This window comes from Hyla sarda, chromosome 4 (genome assembly GCF_029499605.1).
Source record: "Hyla sarda isolate aHylSar1 chromosome 4, aHylSar1.hap1, whole genome shotgun sequence".
NCBI lineage: Eukaryota > Metazoa > Chordata > Amphibia > Anura > Hylidae > Hyla > Hyla sarda.
The window spans coordinates 112,028,530-112,054,460 of NC_079192.1; the positions used below are offsets into that span (position 1 = coordinate 112,028,530).

Genomic DNA, 25,931 nt, shown 5'->3' on the forward strand with positions numbered 1-25,931 from the left:
ATGACTGGTCTGATCTGGTGTTAGCTGACCCTCAGTTCTCTAGTGATGAATTGTATAACATGCTTTATTACTGTTGCAGACAAACAAAACCCAATCCCAAACTAAAAACTTTCATCAACAATATTAATGGGAAAAATTGTGACACTTGGGACTGTGCTCTGCATGTACTTTGGAGATAACTCTTTCTGCTCCTGTGGCTGACATCAGCAGGGTGAAAGTAAAGTTCTGGAGCAAATGAATGACACATATCCTAAGAAGCTTTAAGCGACAAGTGGGCTTAAACACCATTCTCTCATAGAAGTTAAGACCCCTGAGACCAGTCATACACTGTTGGAGAGTTATCAAATGGAAGCAATTGCCCAATGCCCAATATTTTCATGAATCTAGTACACACCAGATACTAAATGCCCCATGTTTACAGACAAGAAACTGTTGGTGAAATTCACTTTTTATTTTCGTAGCTCATAATCCTCTAAAATATATCACAGGCTACAAAATTGCCACAGGTCTGTGTTACCTTTCTACAATATTCAACTCACCTTTCAATATTTCTGTTATGGTGGTAATTTGGAGCCAGTACATTGTATCTGCATTAGCACCGAGAGAAATGTATGTGTGCCGTGAAGGCAAACAGTCTGTTGTTAATGAATAGAAGATGAGAGAATTATCAGTGAATCAGCATGCATTTTATTCCCAGTCTGTAATTGTCTCAATAAGATGAAGACCTGGGTAGTGGGAAATTGCTTCCTGGGGGTTAATGCTGTGTTTAAAATAAGCTACCCGTTCAGTTGCATTTATCCTATGTTCTAAGAGTAAACAGAATTCAAGATTGGAGATTACATCTGGAATCTGTGATGCATAAAAAGCATAAAGATGTGTTATAGATATTACATCCACCTGTACAATCTGTTATATAGGAACTGTATGTTAACTTACTGCCTTCGTGCAGCCAGCAAAGCAAGCAGACATGTAGGTGATTCCATCAGCACCACAAACAGGGGCGAACGAATCGTTCTGACATTCACAGCCAGTGTTGCAGGGTAGGGTGCGTTCTTTTGAGGACCCTGTAGAAGAGCTAATTAAGAAGAAAAAGATTTTAAAAAATGTTGAACCCAGTGAATATAGAAGATATGTTCACAAAGAATGGATAGGAGGTGTATTTTTTGCAAACAGATAAGGTGCAGATTATTACAGAACCAGGGAAGTAGACAAAAATGTATGAATATTAATGCACATGCTGCCAAAATATTTAGTGCATATTTCATGCAGAAATTTAACCTGTGGTGTGGAATTCTACCCTTTGAATTAAATATATCAACCACAATAAACTGTATTTTTAGGGATTTTGCTGTGGATTAGGTTTTCAGCATTTCTCAATGATGAAACAATTTCAACTGTTCAATAAAAAAACATACATTGGTAAATACATACACTTATTTTATTACCTTCTCTGTGGTCTTTCATGCTTTCCCTCTTCTTCTGATATCAATTGTCTGCCCTGTTGTCTTCATTAGACCAACTTCCTGTCTGGTGTACATTCTGTAAGGGACTTCCTGTTTTTGCTATACACTCTAGATAGGAATACAGCAAATTCTCTCTACCTTCAACTGTGTGGGGGCTCTTGTGGGTATAGTGGGCAAATTTATTGAAAATAAAGTGTAGTGGGAGGGCGATAAAATTGCCCACAGTGTGAAAAAGAAGTCTGTTACATGATGTACACCAGAAAGGAAGTGGGGCAGTAAAGACAACAGAGCAGATAGTTTGCATCAGAAGAAAAACATCAAAGGTCACAGAAAGGAAGTAAAATAAATTAACATATATTTTTAGATAAAGTTATTAGACAGTTAAAAATAGGTTTAATTTTCTAAAAACCCCTTTAAGCATTTAAATCCAGTCCAAAATCTGCAACTTATCCATCCCATGTAAGCTAAAAATCAAAAATCAAAGATAAATATAATGGGGAAAAAAAGTTGTAATGATGGTTAGATTAAGTGATTCAAATCTTAGTTTATTTAGAAAACATAAAATCACCAGGACCAATTCCAGGATTCAATGTTAGGAGGAATTTTATGTACCATATTTATCGGCGTATAACACGCACTTTTTAGGCTAAAATTTTTAGCCTAAAGTCTGTGTGCGTGTTATACGCCGATACACCCCCAGGAAAGGCCTCCCCTTCCCCCTGCCTTTCCTGGGGTCTAGAGCGCTGCTGTCGGCCCTTTTCACCCCCTGGTTATCGGCGCCGCTGCCCGTTCTGTCCCCCTGACTATCGGTGCCGGCGCCGATAGCCAGGGAGAGAGAAGCGGCGCCGACAGCCAGGGGGAGAGAAGGGGCAGCGGCACCCATTGCCGGCGCCGCTGCCCCGTTGCCTCCCCCCATCCCCGGTGGCATAATTACCTGAGTCCGGTCCGCGCTGCTCCGCTGCTCCAGGCCTCCGTCGTGCGTCCCCGGCGTCATTGCTATGCGCTGAACGGCGCGGCGCTCTGACGTCATGCGCCGCGCCGTGCATAGCAATGACGCCGGGGACGCACGACGGAGGCCAGGGGGTGAAAAGGGCCGACAGCAGCGCTCTAGACCCCAGGAAAGGCAGGGGGAGAGAAGCGGGCAGCGACGGCCTCTCTCCCCCTGCCTTTCCTGGGGGTATATCGGGGTATACACGCGCACACACGCACCCTCATTTTTTCATGGATATTTGGGTAAAAAACTTTTTTTACCCAAATATCCGTGGTAAAATGAGGGTGCGTGTTATAGGCCGGTGCGTGGTATACCCCGATAAATACGGTACTTTACTGGTTGTGAGCAGAACATCATTTTTTACAGGCTCCTATAATAATTTTACCACTAAAATTATGTGGCTGCAGTAAAGTAATATGCTAATCAATCATTGTCTTAACACTATACACAAAGTGATTGTAAAAGATTCCCCTTGAGCAATATTGGGAATCTTTATACAGTCTGACAGGCTTGGCCCTGATTGGAAAGTACCAGACTGTGCAGAGCCACACCTCTTTGACAAGGAGAAGGGTAACACCCAGTTGTCAACTTATTCATATTTTAAGGAAGCATAACTGAGGAAATGACATAGTTCTAACAAAAGATTATGTAAAATTGTTATTTTATTGGAAATACAAGTATTCACGGAAACAAAGCTGACAGTTGGAAGAGCTGAAAAGTATTTTTTTTTTTATACTTTACCCAAAGTGTGCAAAATGTATACGAGTTAAAACTGCAACAGGCATGACCTCAAAGTGTAATTCTAACTCTAGTCATAATCTGTATTGAAGCAAAATTGCAAGTCTGTAAAGTCTGATTATGGCTTCTGCCCAGTGTTTGACTGCATAGCACATGTCAAAGGGTCCGTCAAAAATCAACAGAAGCCAAAATCATTCATGATGTTTTCCTGACAAATAGGCCACGGAATACCCCTGTCAGTAGAGATTAACTATTGTGGTAAAGTGTATGGAAAATTTCTGTTCACAAATAATAATCTTTTATGGGAAAATGTAAGGTGTCGTTACAAAGTACAATTGGTCACACAAAAAACAAACCCTCATATAGGTCTGTAGGTGGAAAAATAAAAGTTAGGGATTTTAAAAGGAGAGGAGGAAAAAACGAAAAAGCAAAAATGAAAATTGTCTTTGTCCTTAAGGCCAAAAGGGGCTGAGTCCTTAATAAAACCTACTTAACAGTGAAAAACCTGGCCTTTTATTTTATCTTTCATACACTCGATGGAGTATGTGTATATAAAGACACATCTTATTGTTAGTTTTGAGACATTTTAATTACCAGTTTTTCATTGTCATTATATTAACCATCTGGAACTATTCAAAAGTTTTTTAAACCAGTGACAACTGTAAGGTATCAGTCTAGGAGTGAACTGGTTACAATCTGTCCCTTACCAAGCACCATTAAAATGAACAATCTTTGTAAAAATAAATCAGCAAACTGTGTACAAATGAGGAAAAATGAACAAAACTGTCCAAATTAAATAAAACTAATTGCCACCACTGTCTGAAATGCATTTAGCCATTTGTAATGTTTATAAAGCCATTACACCTAAATCTGTAGTTACAAGATGATCTATATTATGTTGAGGGCGATAAGAATCATCTTTTTATAGGCACAATACCACTAGTAAATGACATACAGTACACCTAGAAATAGTACACATAAAAGTTAACTTTTACTGGATTCACTTAAAATAGAAACCCTTCACATAAACAACATAATAAAGCTAAAAATGTTTCTCTTAAAAATCAGACCAGTTTTCTGCTCTTGCAGCTAAAACCACTCTAAATTTCTTCTACAACCATTTGCTATCAACCCTACATGTTTTCATTTTCAGATTACACTAGTATTTTGAGTATATAAATGTTTTATTGTTCAAGTACAACTTAGTAAAGAAAGAAGATCAGTGCCGGCACTACACTAGACATTGCACTTTCCATTTTCTGCCTCTGAAGAGTGTAGTTCCTTAGCTGTATAGAACACTCAAATTGCACTAGTGGTGCTCGGTTTCTGGCAGATAATAGATCCAAAGTACAGTTTGAAAACAAAGAAGTAAAGAAGAACAGCACTCACCACTGGCAGTAAAATATCAGCATCACACACACACATAACAGTGAGTAGTGTAGAAGCTGAATGGGCCCATAAACAGACTCTGATATTTTACTGTCAGTGGTGAGTGCCATTCTGCTTTACTTCTTTGTTTCAAAGTTAATCATTCAAGCACCATGATATTTAATGGCAGGTCCTGCTGTGCGAGACTAAGTTAAAATTATTAATGTGTACCTGAACTTCCAATCAACTTTTCAGGATAAACTGTTATGTTTGTATATATTAAGAGGAGCACAGTTTCTGGCATTCTGCCATCTATGATGGTTTCCAAAAACTACAGACACATACAGAAGGGTAGATTCTACTCCCCTATATCTCTAAATAACCCTCTCAGAGGCAGTATGATTTACATTATAGTTGTACTGAGTAGTGTACGCTGTAAGTCAAAAAGGAGATTCAGATATACCCCTTACTAGGTCATCTCTGTGTATTTTTTGTCTGCTTTTGTCTTTCTCTACCCACTTGATGATTCACCTTTTAAAAACATTTATTGGCAGCTGTGACCTGTCTGTAAGATATCTGGTCCTGAGAAAGAATTGAGCCATTTCTGCAGTGTGGGTTTAGGAGAGGGTAGAGTAGAAGAATAGCCTGATAGGTGGAAAAAGGAATTTTCTCTAATAAAATATACTACACAGCTTCTTTTATTTGCTTGAATTACTTGCATTTCTTTATTTAATGTTCGTTGAGAGTCTGTTGTCTATTTAAGGGCTCAGATTGTACCTGTATTTTCAAAAAATGTAAAAAACCTACATAGTTTTGTTACATTAATTCTTGAGTGGTGAAAAGCCAATTTTGGTTCTCTTTCCACTGTTACTGAGATCCTGACAGTCCCCTTCATGGTGAACAGCTATTTAATATTCTCTCTTTATCAAGTGGTAGGACGAGAGCTGGCCTGTTTGCTAGCAGAACTCATAGATAGATTTCCTTTTCCTTAATTCTCTGGGCATTCACAGGACAGCATGGGACGAGATGTGGGAGGAGAATTATTGATGCACAAGGTTTGCTAGATGCTATATGAGCAGCATCCGGCAGGATCACAGCAAGGTAGGATTTCTATCACAAAAGCAGCCCTGACCTTAGAAGTGAACTGCTGATAGTGATGGTGACAAGCTAAGGGGAGGGTAAAGAGGGTTTAATTCAGGAGTCACTGCCATGTTATGTGCTTTTTTATTACTAGCATTGGTAAAGGTAAGGCAAATGGGGGGGGGGTAGTATTACCCTGTGTCAGGTGAAGAGTTCTATTGGGTACAGTACCAAAAGGATTTGCTATCACCAGGGATGTAACTTGAAGCTGTTGGGTTTCAAAACAAATTGTGTAAAGCTGTACCACAAGTATTTTTTACCAGTTAAAATACTGGTCTAATCATAAAACTAGGGAAACTTTTTGGGCCCCCTCAGCCTCTAAAGGCAGGGTATGAACACAACGTATGTACTCCCAAAGTTACTGTTACGCCGAGCGCTCCGGGTCCCCGCTCCTCCCCGGAGCGCTCGCTTCACTCTCCCCGCGGCAGCGCTCCGGTCACGTCCTCTGACCCGGGGCGCTGCGATTCCGCTGCCAGCCGGGATGCGATTCGCGATGCGGGTAGCGCCCGCTCGCGATGCGCACCCCGGCTCCCCTACCTGACTCGCTCTCCGTCTGTTCTGTCCCGGCGCGCGCGGCCCCGCTCCCTAGGGCGCGCGCGCGCCGGGTCTCTGCGATTTAAAGGGCCACTGCGCCGCTGATTGGCGCAGTGGTCCCAATTAGTGTGTTCACCTGTGCACTTCCCTATATCACCTCACTTCCCCTGCACTCCCTTGCCGGATCTTGTTGCCTTAGTGCCAGTGAAAGCGTTCCTTGTGTGTTCCTTGCCTGTGTTTCCAGACCTTCTGCCGTTGCCCCTGACTACGATCCTTGCTGCCTGCCCCGACCTTCTGCTACGTCCGACCTTGCTTTTGCCTACTCCCTTGTACCGCGCCTATCTTCAGCAGCCAGAGAGGTGAGCCGTTGCTAGTGGATACGACCTGGTCACTACCGCCGCAGCAAGACCATCCCGCTTTGCGGCGGGCTCTGGTGAAAACCAGTAGTGGCTTAGAACCGGTCCACTAGCACGGTCCACGCCAATCCCTCTCTGGCACAGAGGATCCACTACCTGCCAGCCGGCATCGTGACAGTAGATCCGGCCATGGATCCCGCTGAAGTTCCTCTGCCAGTTGTCGCTGACCTCACCACGGTGGTCGCCCAGCAGTCACAACAGATAGCGCAACAAGGCCAACAGCTGTCTCAACTGACCGCTATGCTACAACAGTTACTACCACAGCTTCAGCAGTCATCTCCTCCGCCAGCTCCTGCACCTCCTCCGCAGCGAGTGGCCGCTCCTGGGATACGCTTATCCTTGCCGGATAAATTTGATGGGGACTCTAAGTTTTGCCGTGGCTTTCTTTCCCAATGTTCCCTGCATCTGGAGATGATGTCGGACCTATTTCCCACTGAAAGGTCTAAGGTGGCTTTCGTAGTCAGCCTTCTGTCCGGAAAAGCCCTGGGCCACACCGCTCTGGGACCGCAATGACCCCGTCACTGCCTCTGTACACTCCTTCTTCTCGGAATTCCGAAGTGTCTTTGAGGAACCTGCCCGAGCCTCTTCTGCTGAGACTGCCCTGTTGAACCTGGTCCAGGGTAATTCTTCCGTTGGCGAGTATGCCGTACAATTCCGTACTCTTGCTTCAGAATTGTCCTGGAATAATGAGGCCCTCTGCGCGACCTTCAAAAAAGGCCTATCCAGCAACATTAAAGATGTTCTGGCCGCACGAGAAATTCCTGCTAATCTACATGTACTTATTCACCTAGCCACTCGCATTGACATGCGTTTTTCCGAAAGGCATCAGGAACTCCGCCAAGATATGGACTCTGTTCGCACGAGGCGTTTCTTCTCCTCGGCTCCTCTCTCCTCTGGTCCCCTGCAATCTGTTCCTGTGCCTCCCGCCGTGGAGGCTATGCAGGTCGACCGGTCTCGCCTGACACCTCAAGAGAGGACACGACGCCGTATGGAGAACCTCTGCCTGTACTGTGCTAGTACCGAACACTTCCTAAGAGATTGTCCTATCCGTCCTCCCCGCCTGGAAAGACGTACGCTGACTCCGCACAAAGGTGAGACAGTCCTTGATGTCTACTCTGCTTCTACACGTCTTACTGTGCCTGTGCGGATGTCTGCCTCTGCCTTCTCCTTCTCTACAGTGGCCTTCTTGGACTCAGGATCTGCAGGAAATTTTATTTTGGCCTCTCTCGTCAACAGGTTCAACATCCCGGTGACCAGTCTCGCCAGACCCCTCTACATCAATTGTGTAAATAATGAAAGATTGGACTGTACCATACGTTTCCGCACGGAGCCCCTTCTTATGAGCATCGGATCTCATCATGAGAGGATTGAACTTTTGGTCCTCCCCAATTGCACCTCGGAAATTCTCCTTGGACTTCCCTGGCTTCAACTTCATTCCCCTACCCTGGATTGGTCCACTGGGGAGATCAAGAGTTGGGGGTCCTCTTGTTCCAAGAACTGTCTAAAACCGGTTCCCAGTAACCCTTGCCGTAACTCTGTGGTTCCTCCAGTAACCGGTCTCCCTAAGGCCTATATGGACTTCGCGGATGTTTTCTGCAAAAAACAAGCTGAGACTCTACCTCCTCACAGGCCTTATGATTGCCCTATCGATCTCCTCCCGGGCACTACTCCACCCCGGGGCAGAATTTATCCTCTCTCTGCCCCAGAGACTCTTGCCATGTCCGAATACGTCCAGGAGAATCTAAAAAAGGGCTTTATCCGTAAATCCTCCTCTCCTGCCGGAGCCGGATTTTTCTTTGTGTCCAAAAAAGATGGCTCCCTACGTCCTTGCATTGACTACCGCGGTCTTAATAAAATCACGGTTAAGAACCGCTACCCCTTACCCCTCATCTCTGAACTCTTTGATCGCCTCCAAGGTGCCCACATCTTCACTAAATTGGACTTAAGAGGCGCCTATAACCTCATCCGCATCAGAGAGGGGGACGAGTGGAAAACGGCATTTAACACCAGAGATGGACACTTTGAGTATCTGGTCATGCCCTTTGGACTGTGCAACGCCCCTGCCGTCTTCCAAGACTTTGTCAATGAAATTTTTCGTGATCTGTTATACTCCTGTGTTGTTGTATATCTGGACGATATCCTAATTTTTTCTGCCAATCTAGAAGAACACCGCCAGCATGTCCGTATGGTTCTTCAGAGACTTCGTGACAACCAACTCTATGCCAAAATTGAGAAATGTCTGTTTGAATGCCAATCTCTTCCTTTTCTAGGATATTTGGTCTCTGGCCAGGGACTACAGATGGATCCAGACAAACTCTCTGCCGTCTTAGATTGGCCACGCCCCTCCGGACTCCGTGCTATCCAACGCTTTTTGGGGTTCGCCAATTATTACAGGCAATTTATTCCACATTTTTCTACCATTGTGGCTCCTATCGTGGCTTTAACCAAAAAAAATGCTGATCCCAAGTCCTGGCCTCCTCAAGCAGAAGACGCCTTTAAACGACTCAAGTCTGCCTTTTCTTCAGCTCCCGTCCTCTCCAGACCTGACCCTTCCAAACCCTTCCTATTGGAGGTTGATGCCTCCTCAGTGGGAGCTGGAGCTGTTCTTCTACAAAAAAATTCTTCCGGGCATGCTGTCACTTGTGGTTTTTTCTCTAGGACCTTCTCCCCAGCGGAGAGGAACTACTCCATCGGGGATCGAGAGCTTCTAGCCATCAAATTAGCACTTGAGGAATGGAGGCATCTGCTGGAGGGATCAAGTTCTCCTGTTATTATCTACACCGACCACAAGAACCTCTCCTACCTCCAGTCTGCCCAACGGCTGAATCCTCGCCAGGCCCGGTGGTCTCTGTTCTTTGCCCGATTTAATTTTGAGATTCACTTTCGTCCTGCCGATAAGAACATTAGGGCCGATGCTCTCTCTCGTTCCTCGGATGCCTCAGAAGTTGAACTCTCTCCGCAACACATCATTCCACCTGACTGCCTGATCTCCACTTCTCCTGCCTCCATCAGGCAGACTCCTCCAGGAAAGACCTTTGTTTCCCCTCGCCAACGCCTCGGAATCCTCAGGTGGGGTCACTCCTTCCATCTCGCAGGTCATGCGGGTATCAAGAAATCTGTGCAACTCATCTCCCGCTTCTATTGGTGGCCGACTCTGGAGACGGATGTTGTGGACTTTGTGCGAGCCTGCACTATCTGTGCCCGGGATAAGACTCCTCGCCAGAAGCCCGCTGGTTTTCTTCATCCTCTGCCTGTCCCCGAACAGCCTTGGTCTCTGATTGGTATGGATTTTATTACTGATTTACCCCCTTCCCGTGGCAACACTGTTATTTGGGTGGTCGTTGATCGATTCTCCAAAATGGCACATTTCATCCCTCTTCCTGGTCTTCCTTCTGCGCCTCAGTTGGCTAAACAATTTTTTGTACACATTTTTCGTCTTCACGGGTTGCCTACGCAGATTGTCTCGGATAGAGGCGTCCAATTCGTGTCTAAATTCTGGAGGGCTCTCTGTAAACAACTCAAGATTAAATTAAATTTTTCTTCTGCATATCATCCCCAGTCCAATGGACAAGTAGAAAGGATTAACCAGATCTTGGGTGATTATTTGCGACATTTTGTTTCCTCCCGCCAGGATGACTGGGCAGATCTCCTCCCATGGGCCGAATTCTCGTATAACTTCAGGGTCTCTGAGTCTTCCTCCAAATCCCCATTTTTCGTGGTGTACGGCCGTCACCCTCTTCCCCCCCTCCCTACTCCCTTGCCCTCTGGTCTGCCCGCTGTGGATGAAATTTCTCGTGACCTTTCCATCATATGGAGAGAGACCCAAAATTCTCTCTTACAGGCTTCATCACGCATGAAGAAGTTCGCGGATAAGAAAAGAAGAGCTCCCCCCGTTTTTTCCCCTGGAGACAAGGTATGGCTCTCCGCTAAATATGTCCGCTTCCGTGTCCCTAGCTACAAGTTGGGACCACGCTATCTTGGTCCTTTCAAAATTTTGTGTCAAATTAATCCTGTCTCTTATAAACTTCTTCTTCCTCCCTCTCTTCGTATCCCAAATGCCTTTCACGTCTCTCTTCTCAAACCACTCATCCTCAACCGTTTTTCTCCCAAATCTGTTCCTCCCACTCCTGTTTCTGGCTCCTCGGACATCTTCTCGGTCAAAGAAATTTTAGCTGCCAAAAAGGTCAGAGGGAAAAATTTTTTTTTAGTGGACTGGGAGGGTTGTGGTCCTGAAGAGAGATCCTGGGAACCTGAGGACAACATCCTAGACAAAAGTCTGCTCCTCAGGTTCTCAGGCTCTAAGAAGAGGGGGAGACCCAAGGGGGGGGGTACTGTTACGCCGAGCGCTCCGGGTCCCCGCTCCTCCCCGGAGCGCTCGCTTCACTCTCCCCGCGGCAGCGCTCCGGTCACGTCCTCTGACCCGGGGCGCTGCGATTCCGCTGCCAGCCGGGATGCGATTCGCGATGCGGGTAGCGCCCGCTCGCGATGCGCACCCCGGCTCCCCTACCTGACTCGCTCTCCGTCTGTTCTGTCCCGGCGCGCGCGGCCCCGCTCCCTAGGGCGCGCGCGCGCCGGGTCTCTGCGATTTAAAGGGCCACTGCGCCGCTGATTGGCGCAGTGGTCCCAATTAGTGTGTTCACCTGTGCACTTCCCTATATCACCTCACTTCCCCTGCACTCCCTTGCCGGATCTTGTTGCCTTAGTGCCAGTGAAAGCGTTCCTTGTGTGTTCCTTGCCTGTGTTTCCAGACCTTCTGCCGTTGCCCCTGACTACGATCCTTGCTGCCTGCCCCGACCTTCTGCTACGTCCGACCTTGCTTTTGCCTACTCCCTTGTACCGCGCCTATCTTCAGCAGCCAGAGAGGTGAGCCGTTGCTAGTGGATACGACCTGGTCACTACCGCCGCAGCAAGACCATCCCGCTTTGCGGCGGGCTCTGGTGAAAACCAGTAGTGGCTTAGAACCGGTCCACTAGCACGGTCCACGCCAATCCCTCTCTGGCACAGAGGATCCACTACCTGCCAGCCGGCATCGTGACAGTTACATTCTTCAGCTATAATAATTTTGCTGCTAAACTTTGAAAGTAGTAAAAATCCTTGAAAATAACTTTATACTGCTTTCTACAGACCATGGAAAGAAAGTGCACTTCACAAAAAAAAAAAAAAAATCTGGAAGAATGGTAAATACAGTACAAGGCTGCATTATAAATTAATAGAAAATGTAAATTGAAATGATAAACATTGTTGTGTGCATAATAAAGCAGGAATACAATTGATACATAAAATGTGCTGCCTATACGGCCAGTAAGTCACAGTGATTCAAGTTTCTGTGATGGAACATGGAACAGGACATTACAGGAACCTTTTATGTTTATCGTAAACATCTTTTTCTGGCATCTAATCAAACTGAGAATAAAGAGGATAAATGCCTGTGTCTTTTGCTTGTATCACAGATTGTTTGTCCCAGTCGTCTGCTGAAAAATAAAATCTACATAAGTTAAGATGACTAAACGTGGTGTGTCCAGACAGCAGCATGGAAGAGATTTATGTAATCCCAGAAATAAGAAGAGTTATTTCTGTCAGTTTTAACTCTGCCCTTTTACTAAGAACGTCCTAAAACATTGGCCACCTGTGTTTAATGGCTTGTTATACAGTCTGTGTTGTACAGCAGCATGGCTATAAAATCCCTTACTGACATCTGTTTCCTCTAATCAATTACGTAAACATTGACCTTACTATAACCGTAAAAATGCATCACTGCATGGCCAATATACTGTATTATGAAAGATAATAAACATGGTTTGGAATCATTATAATAATAATGCTCGCATTAGTACTTACAGGTTTCCATAGGGAACAGTCACTCCGGCTACCGGACCAGTGTCACAGCCCAAGAAGAGAAAGGACACGTAGCATGCAGTGGAAACCAGGTTGACTAGCATTGCCATTCTTATTGCTCCCAGGGCAGACAGACTTAATTTCTTCACAAGAAGTCCACCAAGGAAAATGCCCAAGCATGCACATGGTATTGCTGTCATTCCTAGAAGAAAGCAAAACATTGTTACCACATGTTTGTTAAAGAGGTTTTAAGTTTTATTTAAATGCAGCATAACATCGAGTTCTGCTTTTTATAACCTACCTAAAGCAACTTAAAAAGTAAAATATAAAATTTTGTGATATACTGTATTTATAATAGTAAAATGTCAATGTTTCCGCAACATTACTTCCACCTTATAAACTGCATATCACTGCTGTCAGCTTAAGATAGCCACCTCAATTTCACGATAACTTCATGAGCAATACAGATGTAACATATCCTGCCTAACACCTTGGATCTCCCAAATTATCAGAAAATCAACGGTCACCAAACTTGTGCCACAATAGCTACAAGCATCAAGTCAATGTACTGTATGTGTATGTGCCAGAGACAAAGACTGCAGATGGTTTCTGTGCAGAAATATATGTGGGCTTCCTACTGTCCAAAAAGCGAAAAATAAGACCTGTGCAAAGGAGGATATGCAAAGTCGCTATCTAAGGTAACTTCCTTTCAAGTCAAGAGGTCCTAGCATTTTCCCCTTATTAGTACAGAGAAGGGTGCTGGCTGCAGAGAGGCCTACAGTATATCATGGGGCCAAAGGGGCAAGTAATCTCCTTAAAGCCATAATCCGCCCCTAGACATCTTATCCCCTTATCTTGGCTGTGGCACCCCTAGACATCTGGTGAACAGAGCGAACTTTGCTCCATGCCGGATGACTGAAGATGCGGGGCGGAGGCTCATGACATCATGGTAACGCCCTGCTCGTGACATCACAGCCATGCCCCCTCATTGCAAGTCTATGCCCCCTCCCATAGACTTGCATTGTGAGGGCATGACCGAGACATCACGAGCGGGGCGCGGCCGTGACATCACGAGCCTCCAGTGCTGCACCCAATGCTCTGAATGAACCCTGTGTGCAGCAAGGGGATCAGACATCTTATCCCCTATCCCCAGCATCAGGATCTCCCTCTGAAAATAGCGCACGGTCGTGCTGACAATTGCAAATTACAAAAGTATTTAACTGTCTAAGTGTGTTATAATGCACTAGATTGAGTGAAATGTTTATTTTAGTTAAATTGTTTGATCCCATATATTTTGTATATGATATGTATGCCATCCCACATTGTTGGCCAAGCTCCCTTGTGTATTATGCGCCATATTGTACTCTTTAAATATGTTACCTATCCAGTTTGTTTGTATACCTGATCTGAGAGGAGTCTCCCCTCGAAACGCATCATCTGTTTGTACTTTTGTACCAATAAACAATTGTGTTCATGAATATTCATGGATCTCTCTGACCTTATTCCAGTATTTGATGACAAAGCTGGCAGTGCCTTGATTCCACAGGTCCTTTTCTATCTATTGTGTTTATACAACTCTAGCTGTCACATACAATGGCTCAAATGTATATCTATATTGCATTGTCATAGTATGCCATAACTTATTAAATATGTCCAACTTGTCATTTTAATAGTCTTATTTTTTTTTTATATTTTATAATTAAGCAAAACAAAAAAGGAAGGCCAACATAAATAAACGCCAGCATGTAGGCAAAAAACAGTAAAACAGAACATAGGATAAAGCCATATCATGAATAATACAGTACAGCCCTAGAGTACAATAAGACAGTGTAATATATGGAAGGGACCAGGGAGGGGGGCATATAGAACAATCACGTGATCCCAGAACGGGAATCACATCAAATATCCCTGAGTCAATATAATAGCTGGGTAGCAAGTACAGTCAAACATAGTAAGGCTGCTTTCACACTATGAAAAATACCTGTTATATAAAACCTGTTATAAAATAGCGAGTGATCGCGGGGTTAAACCGCCATTAGAAAATCCCTAACATACGTTAGAAATTCCCATAATAGTCTATGGGATTTTTCTAATAGCCGTTTAAACCCCTTATCTTATGACGGGAGATAGTAACGGGAGAAATAGTGCACGTCATCGCTCGTTAATAATGCAACGGCGCACCACTTGCCAGCCACTTAGTACACATTTGGAAATATCATCTCCTGGGACCCAGGTTGACCAAGAGGAAAAAACAGTAGCTGGGTCAATCATGAGAAGTACTCATTTAAGAGCAGGGTAAATGGTAGAGATAGTAATTTTACTAGTACCTCTGAGGAAGTCTAATTAGCGGTCTAGCAATTCTTTGGCCAAATTTATCAAGCGAGTAGTCATAAAAGAGTGCAATTAAAATAAAGGAAATATGTGCGTGGGGAGTAAATCAAATTTGAGCTGCAGAGACTGTGGCGATAGCCATCTCTTGTTAGGCCTAGCTATTAGATGACGAACTGTGGTCAAACCCTGAGAAGTCCAAAAGGCAAGTCTGGGAAGGGATACCTCCAGGGTATTCTGCAAGGGAAGGTGTTTAGATACTAAAAAGCAGAGCTGAAATTGTTTTCTTACCTCCTTTCATGGCACCACCGTGTCACGTAGCAGAGTAGAGTGCTTCACCAAGGAAGACAATTTTGAGTAGGTGAAGTGTGAAGTGTGAAGAAGTGCTGTCAGATCCCAAGGAGCTGCCAATGCCCTTTCTTATTCTGTGATGGCATGGAAGGAGGAGCTGTGTATCCAATCAATGACAAAATGGAAAAAACAGAACCGGTTGTACCCTCTCACATTTGGAAAATTTAGACCACCGTCCTGTTTGCTCAGCATAAGTTTAGTTGAAGCAATTTACAGCCGCTTGCCCGCCCATATAAATTTTGTAAAGGCCGAATTTAGAATGCGTACATCACCATGTTTCAATAGTAAGGGGAGGGTCTGCAAAGGGTAAAGGAGCATAGAAAATCTGACCTTTTTAAGGAGGTGGCATCTGCCCATGAAGATGAGTAGAAGGCCTCCCCATCTCAACAATTTGCTTGTATTTTAGTATTTTAGAAAAAAGGGGAGAGTATTTCAGATTATACATCATGTCCGGAGTCCTACCCACTTTGATCCCAAAGTAGATAACGGAGGAGGGGGCAATCCTGATCCAACCCTGCTACAGTAGGGAGCCAACACGGTGGGGCAGACAACCTATCGGTCAGTATTTTAGATAATTTTTTAATGTCCTGGTTAATTATAGATATAGGATGATATGAGTCTTTGCCCGGCTACGCCAAAGAAGCGTCATTGGACAGGGAGCCTGAGGACATGTAATCACGAAACACATCAACTAAAATTGGTAAAATTTGGGGCAGAAGGGATTTGTAAAACTCCCCAGAGTAGCCGTTGGGGCCCGACGCTTTACCGTTGTACAAATGTCGGATCACAAAATGAATCTCCTCCTCCGTTACTGGTGCATTGAGGACATCCCTCTGTTAGTCCATCAGCGAGGGAAGATCCAAACCCCTCAAGAAGGCCTCACCAGCAGATAAATCAGAGGGAGAATCCTTATACAGATTAGTATAAAAGTTTGCCAGAATTTTATTTATCAAGTGGGGGTCAGTCCGAAGCAAAGCCAGAGGTGTCTTTCAGAGCTGTAATATGGGACGGGGGGCATTTACCTTTTGCCAGATGAGCCAACAGGCAACCAGCCTTATTCCCGTGGCGGAAGAGATCTACTTCAAAGTGTGAGAGCATAAGTCGCTCTCTCCTAACAAACCATAGGTCAAATTGAGCCGTAGCAGCCTTCCCGTCATCTCTATGTACCTCCATAGAGGAAGTATGAAAAAGGGCATAAGCAGCTAATAAGCTGGAAGAAGTTGCCTCCTCTGGCATTTTGTAGACAGATATTGTCCCATCAGCATGAAACACTCATAGTGTTGCCGGGTACTGGAGCTGAAACTGACATTTAGCTTTAAAGAGTGATGTACAGATGGTGCTGAAGGCCCTCCTATGTTTTGCCACATCAACAGAAAAGTCCTCAAAGAGTAAGAGGCACATACCATGTATCACCAATGGTTGCTGTAAGCGCCGATAGGCTTGCAGTATTACCACTTTATCATTAAAGTCCAGAAAGTGGAGGATTTGCCAATGCTGCCAGAATATCTCTTGAGGAGGCTGGGTCAGGGCCAATCCTGTGTGCCCTTTCGACTCAGCATGGATGGGAGAGACCCAGGGCCTTAGGGAGGTCTCACTTGCAGAATCGTTGCAGGTCAGGAAGTGCTACTGTTTCTTTAACCACCAAAATTATTTCGCCGAGACCTGTTTTCTAGATCTTCCAGCTTTTCACTCACCCTGGCAAGTTCAGATTCAGTGATACGGAGTCAATGCTCTATAACAGTTTCACCTTCTTCCAAGTGCGACATCCGCTGCTCCACCTCATTTAGGCGGCTGGAGTGCTCTTTTACCTCAATTTGTAAATTCTGCAGTGTAGCCTTCTAAACTTCCTCAATGATGTGTTGCACATTTGGGGTGTTACGGAGCACCATCTCAGCAGCGAGTAATTGCTAATCTATATGGACTGAGGCACCATGTGAGGCATGGAGCACAGGGCCCTGTGAAGGTACTGCAGGGGGCTTATCTGTGCCCTGATCACAGCTGGGTACCTGAGGTGGCTGGGCAGCCTGCTGGCCGACCTCCATATCAGCCACCCCCGCCAGGGACATCAGTGGTGGCAGTGTCAGCATCTCTGCTGCAGCCTGCAGCATTGGGCTGGAGACAGCCATATTAGCTGCGCCGCGTGGTGTTGAGGACAGGAGCATCGGCAGCTGTGATACTGTCAGGCCGCTGTGCTTCATGCCTGACACTTCACAGGGGCACAGAGGAGCTGCGGGACCCGCGGTGAGTGTCTGTGGGCTGGTGTATGGCTGGTGTATGGCTGGTACATGCCGGGGGGAGCGGGAGGGGCTGCCTTCATCGGCCATGCCGGAACCAGAAGTTGTTAGTCTAATTTATATGAGTAAACATCTCATAGATATTCATTGCTTTTGATTAAGAAGACCGTGGAGACCGCACATCTAGAGATGCTGTATAGGTGTGACTACAAGACCTGCAAGGCACCAAGTCAATAAATGAAAGAGATGTATGGGAGCAACCCCCTGGGAAAATGCCATCTCTTCCAATTTTCCATTATAACACCTTTAAAATGATCCTCACTTGCCCCTTGTGTAAGGATCCTTGCCCGAACTATACCCACTGGGTAAATCTTGGGGGGGGGGGTCATGTAAGATATACCTAGAATGATGGGATATGGAGGCATTTCCCTATTTCTTGGGCATAAATTTATGACTAGAAAATGTCATCTCCCTGTTCAGCCCAGAAACTGAACCTAGAGATGTCACCTGTCTGCAGCAAGGTAGAAAACTGACGACCTAGAGAGCTGGGGTGCGCTCACATGGAGACAAGATCTAATTTTCTACCAGACCCCATGGAATAGGACTCTTTTTTAAGTAAGGCTTCTGGATTCTTTCCATTTAATTTTATCTGTGTGGTGAAAACTTTGTCTTGTTAATATACATTTTATATTTACTGTGATTATTTTTGTGTAATAATAAGTCATTCATTTAGTAAGATCCGCTTTAAGTCTGGTAAAACATACATATATAGTTTTTGAAGAGACCTGGGTTATAGATTTAAATTCACTTACATGTTCGGCTATACTATAGATTTGGGTTAATCTTTTTTCTGTTTTAACAAACTACTGGGGATAGTACATTATATTTGCAAATTGCAGTCGGCTGGAATTGTCAGGTGGTGGCAGCAATACCTTTAAATTGTATACAAGTGTGGGTGGTGTAAGAGGGATTTTTTTTTTATCTCTTTTTGTTTATGTCTAGTGTAGGCAAATAGTTATGGTATAGATAACCCTACCACCTGCTTATGTTGGTTCGTGACACTGGCAATGAATCTAAATGAAACACCTGAATTCCGCAGTTAAAAAAATTCTAATAGCTTTTATTCTAAAATAAAAAAAAACGATGTATTTAACATTATATTCTCTCTTGTAGTACCATAAGATTTCCAGGCTGGTAGAATGGAATCTAGTTATCTCAGCTTATTCCAGGCTTGCACTTCATTAACTGCTCTCTGCACCTTCCATCTGTAACTTGCCTTTTCATTTTGCTTGCACTGTGACTGATGCATTGTCGACTTTATATTTTAATATAGGACTTACACAATGAATGAATGTTAAAATAAAATATCTAAGGAGCCAAATGACAAAATGTCATTGGAATATATTCAATTTACATCTAGACACTTCACAATTGTTTTTGCTAGATTAAGCAATATGTGGATGAAAAAGGCAAAGTCATGTCTTTTTAGGTCCCTTAATCTCACGGTCTTAAAATAAGCAATGGAATAGGGTCAGTCACCCAAATTAAAACATAACCCTAGTTTTATGCATGTGTTCTGAAATTGCAGATGCTTTAGCACCATATTATGTCACCAAGTCATTAAATTTGATATTTCACAGTTACGGATCAATGACAAAGTGCCCTAGAGAAAACTGAAGTACATCAACATATACAAAGCAGCCATAAGAGTAAAACCATTGACAAGCGAAAATTAGACTGGATTAGACTGATAAGAGAGCCCCTGCTGACTCTTGTCCAACACTTAAATCATCAATAGTACATTGGGAATGTAAGCCTCAGAACTGAACCAGGAGCAATAGAAGTGTCCTGGTCTGATAAAAACACATTAGGGGGGGATATTTAAAGACTTTAGCACCACTTTTTTTTGCTTTAGTTGCACCACATTTTCATAAAATGTGGCACACACCATTACAACATATTCAGATATTTAACATCCGATTTAGCGCCCTGTTAGCCAATTTTTTAAAGGGGGCGTGGCTAGGTTTTTTGTGCTATTAACACTCTATTTTTAAAGGTTTAACAAAACTTTCTGGTGCACAAAAGAGTCGCAGTTAATACTAAGTAAACTTAGTATTAAATGATCAGCTATTTTCCCTACATTTTCAATAGACCACTTCTGAAAATGAGGCGTAGTTAACAGTCTTTGAGGAGCAAAAGAAAAGAGCCCTAATAACACAAGTCTTTGAATATCCCCCCTCATTTTCTTTAAATTCTTGTGGATTTCTAACGTCCCCCTGGGTCCTCTTCAAAACTTTTCACTAGCTGTTTGGTGCACCTTATCTTGTTTAACATTGTTAAAGGCTGGGTATACATCAGCGTTTTTTCATTTCCATTCCTCAGATCTGTTGGGGAGTCTAAGAAACTGAAATGGGTGAATTTTAATCTCCACTAGCATATGTTAGCATCAGTTGTGTTTAAAGGGGCACTCCAGTACATAACACTGAAGTCTATGGTGGCGGAAGTAACTGTAACGCAGGTGTCCTAAGGTTTTTACATCCGTTACAATTCATTATTGCAACTAAGCATGCTCAGAAAAAACAAAACAAAGGCCAGATCCCTTGACCTTAAACATACACAGTTAAAAAAGGGTTAAAAGAAAACATTAAAAATATAAGACATATGTATAAAAATATTTAAACTGATGCCAACGGTTGGTTATTTTAAAGGATATTTCCAAGAAATTATTTCAAATAACATACTGTTGGCATCCGTTTAACATCCACTGATGTGAACATGGCCTTATGCTGCAGAATTTTTTACATTTCACTTCTGATTTGTATCCATGCAGGTAATAACCTTCTGGAAGAAGGGTAGAGCAAAAGCTATCTCAGCCTCTCTTCATAAGGAAGCCAGAGTCAGTGCGCGCAGTTAAAATTTTACCACAGGTGATACAGGATTGAAGAGAAAAGTGTGTGAGAAGTTGTACAAAGGCCTCACAGCTCAAAACTAGGACCCTCCGGTTTCCATCCAGGCCTAGTGCAGTTGTGGTTATAGGTCACATATATCATTAGGATCCGCACTCCTCAGTTGGGAACTTTTATTTAAAAAAAAGTCTGTGCACCCCAGAGCTGGGAACTGCAGTACCAAAAGAAATGATTCAAGAAAAGGAAACTGTAAGCCCAGCACTCACAAAGCTGACTACTAAAAAGGCTAGATAAATAGTTAAAGAAGGCTACAGAAACCTTTCCCCATCCTAATCAATGTCTGCCCAAACCTTGTTATAGACTGTGGGGGATATTTATCAAAGCCTGTCCAGAGGAAAAGTTGCTGAGTTGCCCGTAGCAACCAATCAGATCACTTCTTTCATTTTTCAGAGGCCTTTTCAAAAAAGAAAGAAGCAATCTGATTGGTTGCTATGGGCAACTTTTCCATTGGACAGGTTTTGATAACCCTCCCCCTGTGACTTAATTTTCAAGTTGACCTTCAAAAATAAAAGAAATACCATTTTGCAAGCCCCTTGCCTCTGGATACTTATTTACACACTATTGCCAAGAGTATCATACCCTACATCAGAATAATACCAACCTCAACTTTAGAAACCCTCTCATCAATCCATTAGCAATGAGTGTGGGAGGTTTGGGTAGAACCACTCCTGCCACAGTGACCTCTTTGTGTCCTATTGTGGCTAGACCATGCCTCCTTAGGATTACAGCCCTCACTATTGACCTACAGGTCTCATCTGGCTTTCATCAACATTGCACTCACCCTGGTCTGCTACAGATATACCATCTGATGGAATGCTATGGCGGACTGGTGCATTTTACTTTTTTTTTAGTTGAAAAATTGTTTAGCAGCACAAAATGTCTGCTAATTCTACATATTCTTGTTATAAAGATGTGTCCTTCTTTGCCTTTCCTCATGGCTCAACATAGCTCAAAAAGGGCACTACAAGATGATGAGCTTATTAAATGGACATCATTTTGTTATACTTTCCTGTCATATGTGTCTATGTAGGGACACACAATTGTTGTAAAATGAGTTACAGTCTGTTGAGGGTTTTGTGGGCATATTGCAAAATTGTACTAGAAATATTTAAATGTAAGGAGAGGTAAGGATGGACACATCTGTAGGTTCACAATCATGAGACAAGAAAATCCATAATAAAACTGTGCTCTATGTCAAGGATTGATATTAATAGATATAGCTTACACAAATAATTACGAGTGTTATTTATTATTCCTATTATTTCTTTTACACACATCATTGAAAGTTATAATGGAACGCACCGTGGCATCGAGCGATTGGCTACCCACCTTTATGTGTTTTGCTCATGAGAATTAGAATGTACTGTATAAAATGCTCAAATGCGCAACAATAAACTTTAGTTCTAAAAGATAATCTGAAACAAGTCGTTTCTCTTACCTAGCAGTTGATTGGCGGATGAGGTTGTCAGGTTGAACTGTTGTTCTAGGTATTTTCCCAGGAATGCTGCAAAGCCAGCTACTACTGCTATCTCCATGCAAGCTGCGAGAACAATGCAGGTGAACACCGGGTTGGCCAACAAGTGCTTTGTGACTTTTGGAATGACTGAAAGAGAATCAAACATGTTTGGATCATTTTCACATATGTGACAAGAATGCTTGTTGTGTAGATGCATGGTACATGTGGCAAAAAATACATATAAGTAGAATCATTTATCATAAAGGTGTCTGTTTTGGATAACACTGTGCACTTTCAGCTTAGGGACATTGGTAGGTGAATAAGCAACCTATATGCATACAGTGTATCCATGGGTAAGATATACTTTCAGTAGGGATCAATGTACAGTGCCTTTCTCTTAGCTTCCGTGTAAGTAAACTCAATGATACGATTACATCAGAAATGTGTACATATCCCTTGATATGCAAAATACTAAAATAATAATAATAATAATAATAATAATAATATGATAATGCTTATCCCATAATGCTTTAATCATTGTATAATGAAAAGTCATGTTATGATGTAGCAAAGTTAATTTGCTTCAATAGAGAAAACATGATGAGAATAGGCCATCAATTAGATTAGAGCCAGAAATTGAAACATATTCTTTGTTTTCTAATTTGTTTATGTTCAGGTTGTAAATTTATTTCATTTTAGTGCTCAATTATTAAAGGGGTACTGCACTAGAAAACTTTTTTATTTTGCATTTTCTTTTCTTAAATCAACTGGTGGCAGAAAGTTAAACAGATTTGTAAATTACTTCTATTCAAAAATCTTAATCCTTCCAGTACTTATCAGCTGCTGTAAACTACAGAGGAGGTTCTTTTCTTTTTGAATGTCCTATCTGTCTGACCACAGTGCTCTCTCCTGATACCTCTGTCCATTTTAGGAACTGTCCAGAGTAGGAGCAAATCCCCATAGAAAACCTATCCTGCTCTAGACAGTTCCTAAAATGGACATAGGTGTCAGCAGAGAGTGCTGTGGTCAGTCAGAAAGGAAATTCAAAAAGAAAATAAATTCCTGTGTAGCTTACATCAGCTGATAAGTACTGGAAGGATTAAGATTTCTAAATATAAGTAATTTACAAATCTGTTTATCTTTCTGGCAGTAGTTGATTTAAAAAAAAAAATTCAGTGAAGTACCCCTTTAAGCCTGAGTGTAGTAATGTGCTTTACAGCAAGCCCCATGGACATAGACTCTCATCTCCAGATTCTATTCTTTTAATAAAGGACGTTTGTAAGCACGTTCTGTGACCTTTGCACAGAGATGCTTGGAAATTCCCAAGTGGTAGCTTCCCATTTTTTTCTGCTGTACCGTGCACAATGTGGAATTTTCACAGCAGTAAATTATGCAATGGACATTTGAATTCAGGACTCCGCCAAAATATGTACATGTTGATTCTTTTGGTGGAATCCACTCGGAAATGTATAACTGTCAATGGAGGCAAGCAGACCTAGCGCCAACTGATATTGGCAGCAGCTGCTGCATACAGAATATCTACACAGAATTTCTCCAGTGTCATTGGGCCCTTAAAGGGGTACTCCACTGGCCAGTGTTTGAAAGTAACTGTTTCAAACACTGTTTTCGTGCTGCAGGGGTCGGTCACGCCCCTCGTGACATCACAACCCTGCCCCTCAATGCAATTATATGGGAGGGGGTGGAAAGTCACAGTCCCTCCCATAGACTTGCATTGAGGGTGTGTGGCTGTTACATCAAGAGGGGCATGGCCATCCCCCGCAGCACGAAAACAGAGTTCGGAACATTTACCTCCGAATGCTGGCCAGTGGAGTACCCTTTTAATAGTGAGCAAGCATTTACGCAGCCAGGTAAAAACTGATCCTAGATCATGAACTGTAACAATACACTGGAGTGGGGCTACCTGGTACGACCCGTCAAATCTACTTTTGAGACATAGGGTGTATCTGCTCAAAGAAGAGGATTCATGATAGCTATAGTTCTTTTAAAGTGATTTTAATTGAGGTTCATAGTAAATCAAATTAAATCAAACAAGGCAACAAAGCTCCAGAGGAAATGTAACACATTTTTCATATAATAATCCTCTTCTTTGCACACAAGCGCTCCGGAGGGTACCCATTCTGTTATACTCTTAATCAACAATCTCATTCACTAGCTTGATGCTCCTTAATGTAAATCCACATGGTTAATTACAATGGCCTATGAAACAAGACATTCAACAGTTTTCTAGAGCAAAAAAAAAAAAATATGAAAGAAAAAAACTGTACCTTTAGATAGATAAAAAGCTAAGAACTGAAGCAATTATAGGCAACAAAACTGTGCCTTAAATAATTCACAGACATAATGAGTAATTATGTTAAGTCTGGACTTTTATTTTAACCCGACTGACACCATTGTGTTTAATTCTATGAAATCAGTTATAGCCTGACCCAAACAGGTCTACCATCAGTAATACCACAATGGAGCTTATTAAAGAGTTGCTGTGCTCACTACTTGTTACTGCTTATTATATCACAAAATCTTTGAACACTCATTTTATTTTAGATCTAAATCCCTCCACATGAAGAAATTGTAAATTTTGGGCTGTTCACAGCCATCACTACCAGGAGATTACTGCATATTATTTTATTACTACTAATTCTAATGTATAAACAGTACACAGTTGGCTTCATAGCATCCCCTAGTGGTGGCTACATGCAGCTACAATTTTATCAATTAGTTTCCTGTACATAGATTTGGAGCTTTGTATAAGAAAGACACAACTCTAAACTTTAGAAAGCTCTGCTGAGACATGAATCAACACAGGATAAAATACCTAAAACATGATGGAAAGAAATGAACACTACAGGCTACGGACACCTTTGCCCTATTTTTATTATTATTATTATTATTTTTATTAAGATTATTATTATTAAGATTATTATTATTTATTGTTTTGTTTCCTGAATGCTAAATAAAACAAACAGTCTTCATTAAAAATTCCTTGCCATTTAGCTGCTAATCGTATAAACGTAATTTAAATAGTTCATACAGACTTTTTGGGACAGTAGCAGAAAGAGTGAGTGAATTATGCACCAGCTTAGGTTTTGGACAGGGAGGGGGGTCTCAAAGGGGTACTCAAGTACTTTAGAACTTATCCCCAATACTCAGGATAGGTAATAAATTTCCTATCCTGAGATTCACCCATGATCTTCAGTACAGGACCTTATCCTGTGCATGGAGCAGCATGTAGGCACACTCCATAAATTCTCTATGGGAGCACCAGAGATAATCATGTATCTCAAGGGTTCTTAGACAGTGCATGGAGCATGTGCCAAATGCCAACCCATGCAAAGGAAGAGATAGGGTTCTGAAGATCGCAAGGATTCTCAGCAGTCGGACCCCCTGCGATCAGAAACTTTACAGTAATAAGGGAATATGTTTTAAAGTACTGGAGTACCCATTTAAAGGAAAATTCACACAGGATGAAGAGAGAGGGGAGAGCACACACAAGGCAGTCTGCAGAGAAAAGTCATATAGGCTATGTACAAATGTAGAAACAAATAGAGCTTACACAGTAAGCTGCAGAGGTTGTAGAAGTAAAATAATTAAAATGTTTTATAAAGACCTATGGAAACAAAATTTGTACCAAAATATGTAAAAGGAAAGAATATAAAAAAAAGGTGTCCATAGCCTATAATGCAAATACCCTTTGCAATCTAATGCAGTCTTTCCATATCCTTTCTATCTAATAAGCTTTTTGTTTATACAGGGCCCTATTACTGCTTTGAACACAAGTGTCTACTTTTGGATAAAGTTTTCTCAAATACAATAGTTTAAGTGTGATTTCCATTGTGGGAGGAATGCAATAAAATATAATACTGAAGATAATGATACAATGAGGAAGTTATCTTATACACTACAGTACTTGATCCTTTAACCTATTTTGAATTAAATTAATCTTTGTAGAGAATGTGAGTACCTGAAGGGGCAGATACAGGCTTCTACTGCATATATTAACCCTTGTAAACCATAAAGTCTAATTGTGCCCATAAATTAGCAAGTGGTTGCTTTAAACGGGAATTTAGTTAATGGAGCCAATATCAAATTTTCT

General features: G+C 42.5%; 1 protein-coding gene across 2 annotated transcripts in view; it reads right to left on the minus strand.

Annotated features, from left to right (window-relative positions):
• The window catches only part of SLCO3A1 (solute carrier organic anion transporter family member 3A1), a 384,823-nt gene that overhangs the window by 71,037 nt on the left and 287,855 nt on the right, over window positions 1-25,931 (minus strand). For both annotated transcript variants that reach the window (XM_056571877.1, XM_056571876.1), the window contains exons 5-7: window positions 21,803-21,967; window positions 12,489-12,687; window positions 937-1,075 (exon numbers count right to left, since the gene is read on the minus strand). In XM_056571877.1, coding sequence (XP_056427852.1) covers window positions 937-1,075; window positions 12,489-12,687; window positions 21,803-21,967 — 503 coding nt within the window. The remainder of the gene's footprint in view (window positions 1-936; window positions 1,076-12,488; window positions 12,688-21,802; window positions 21,968-25,931) is intronic.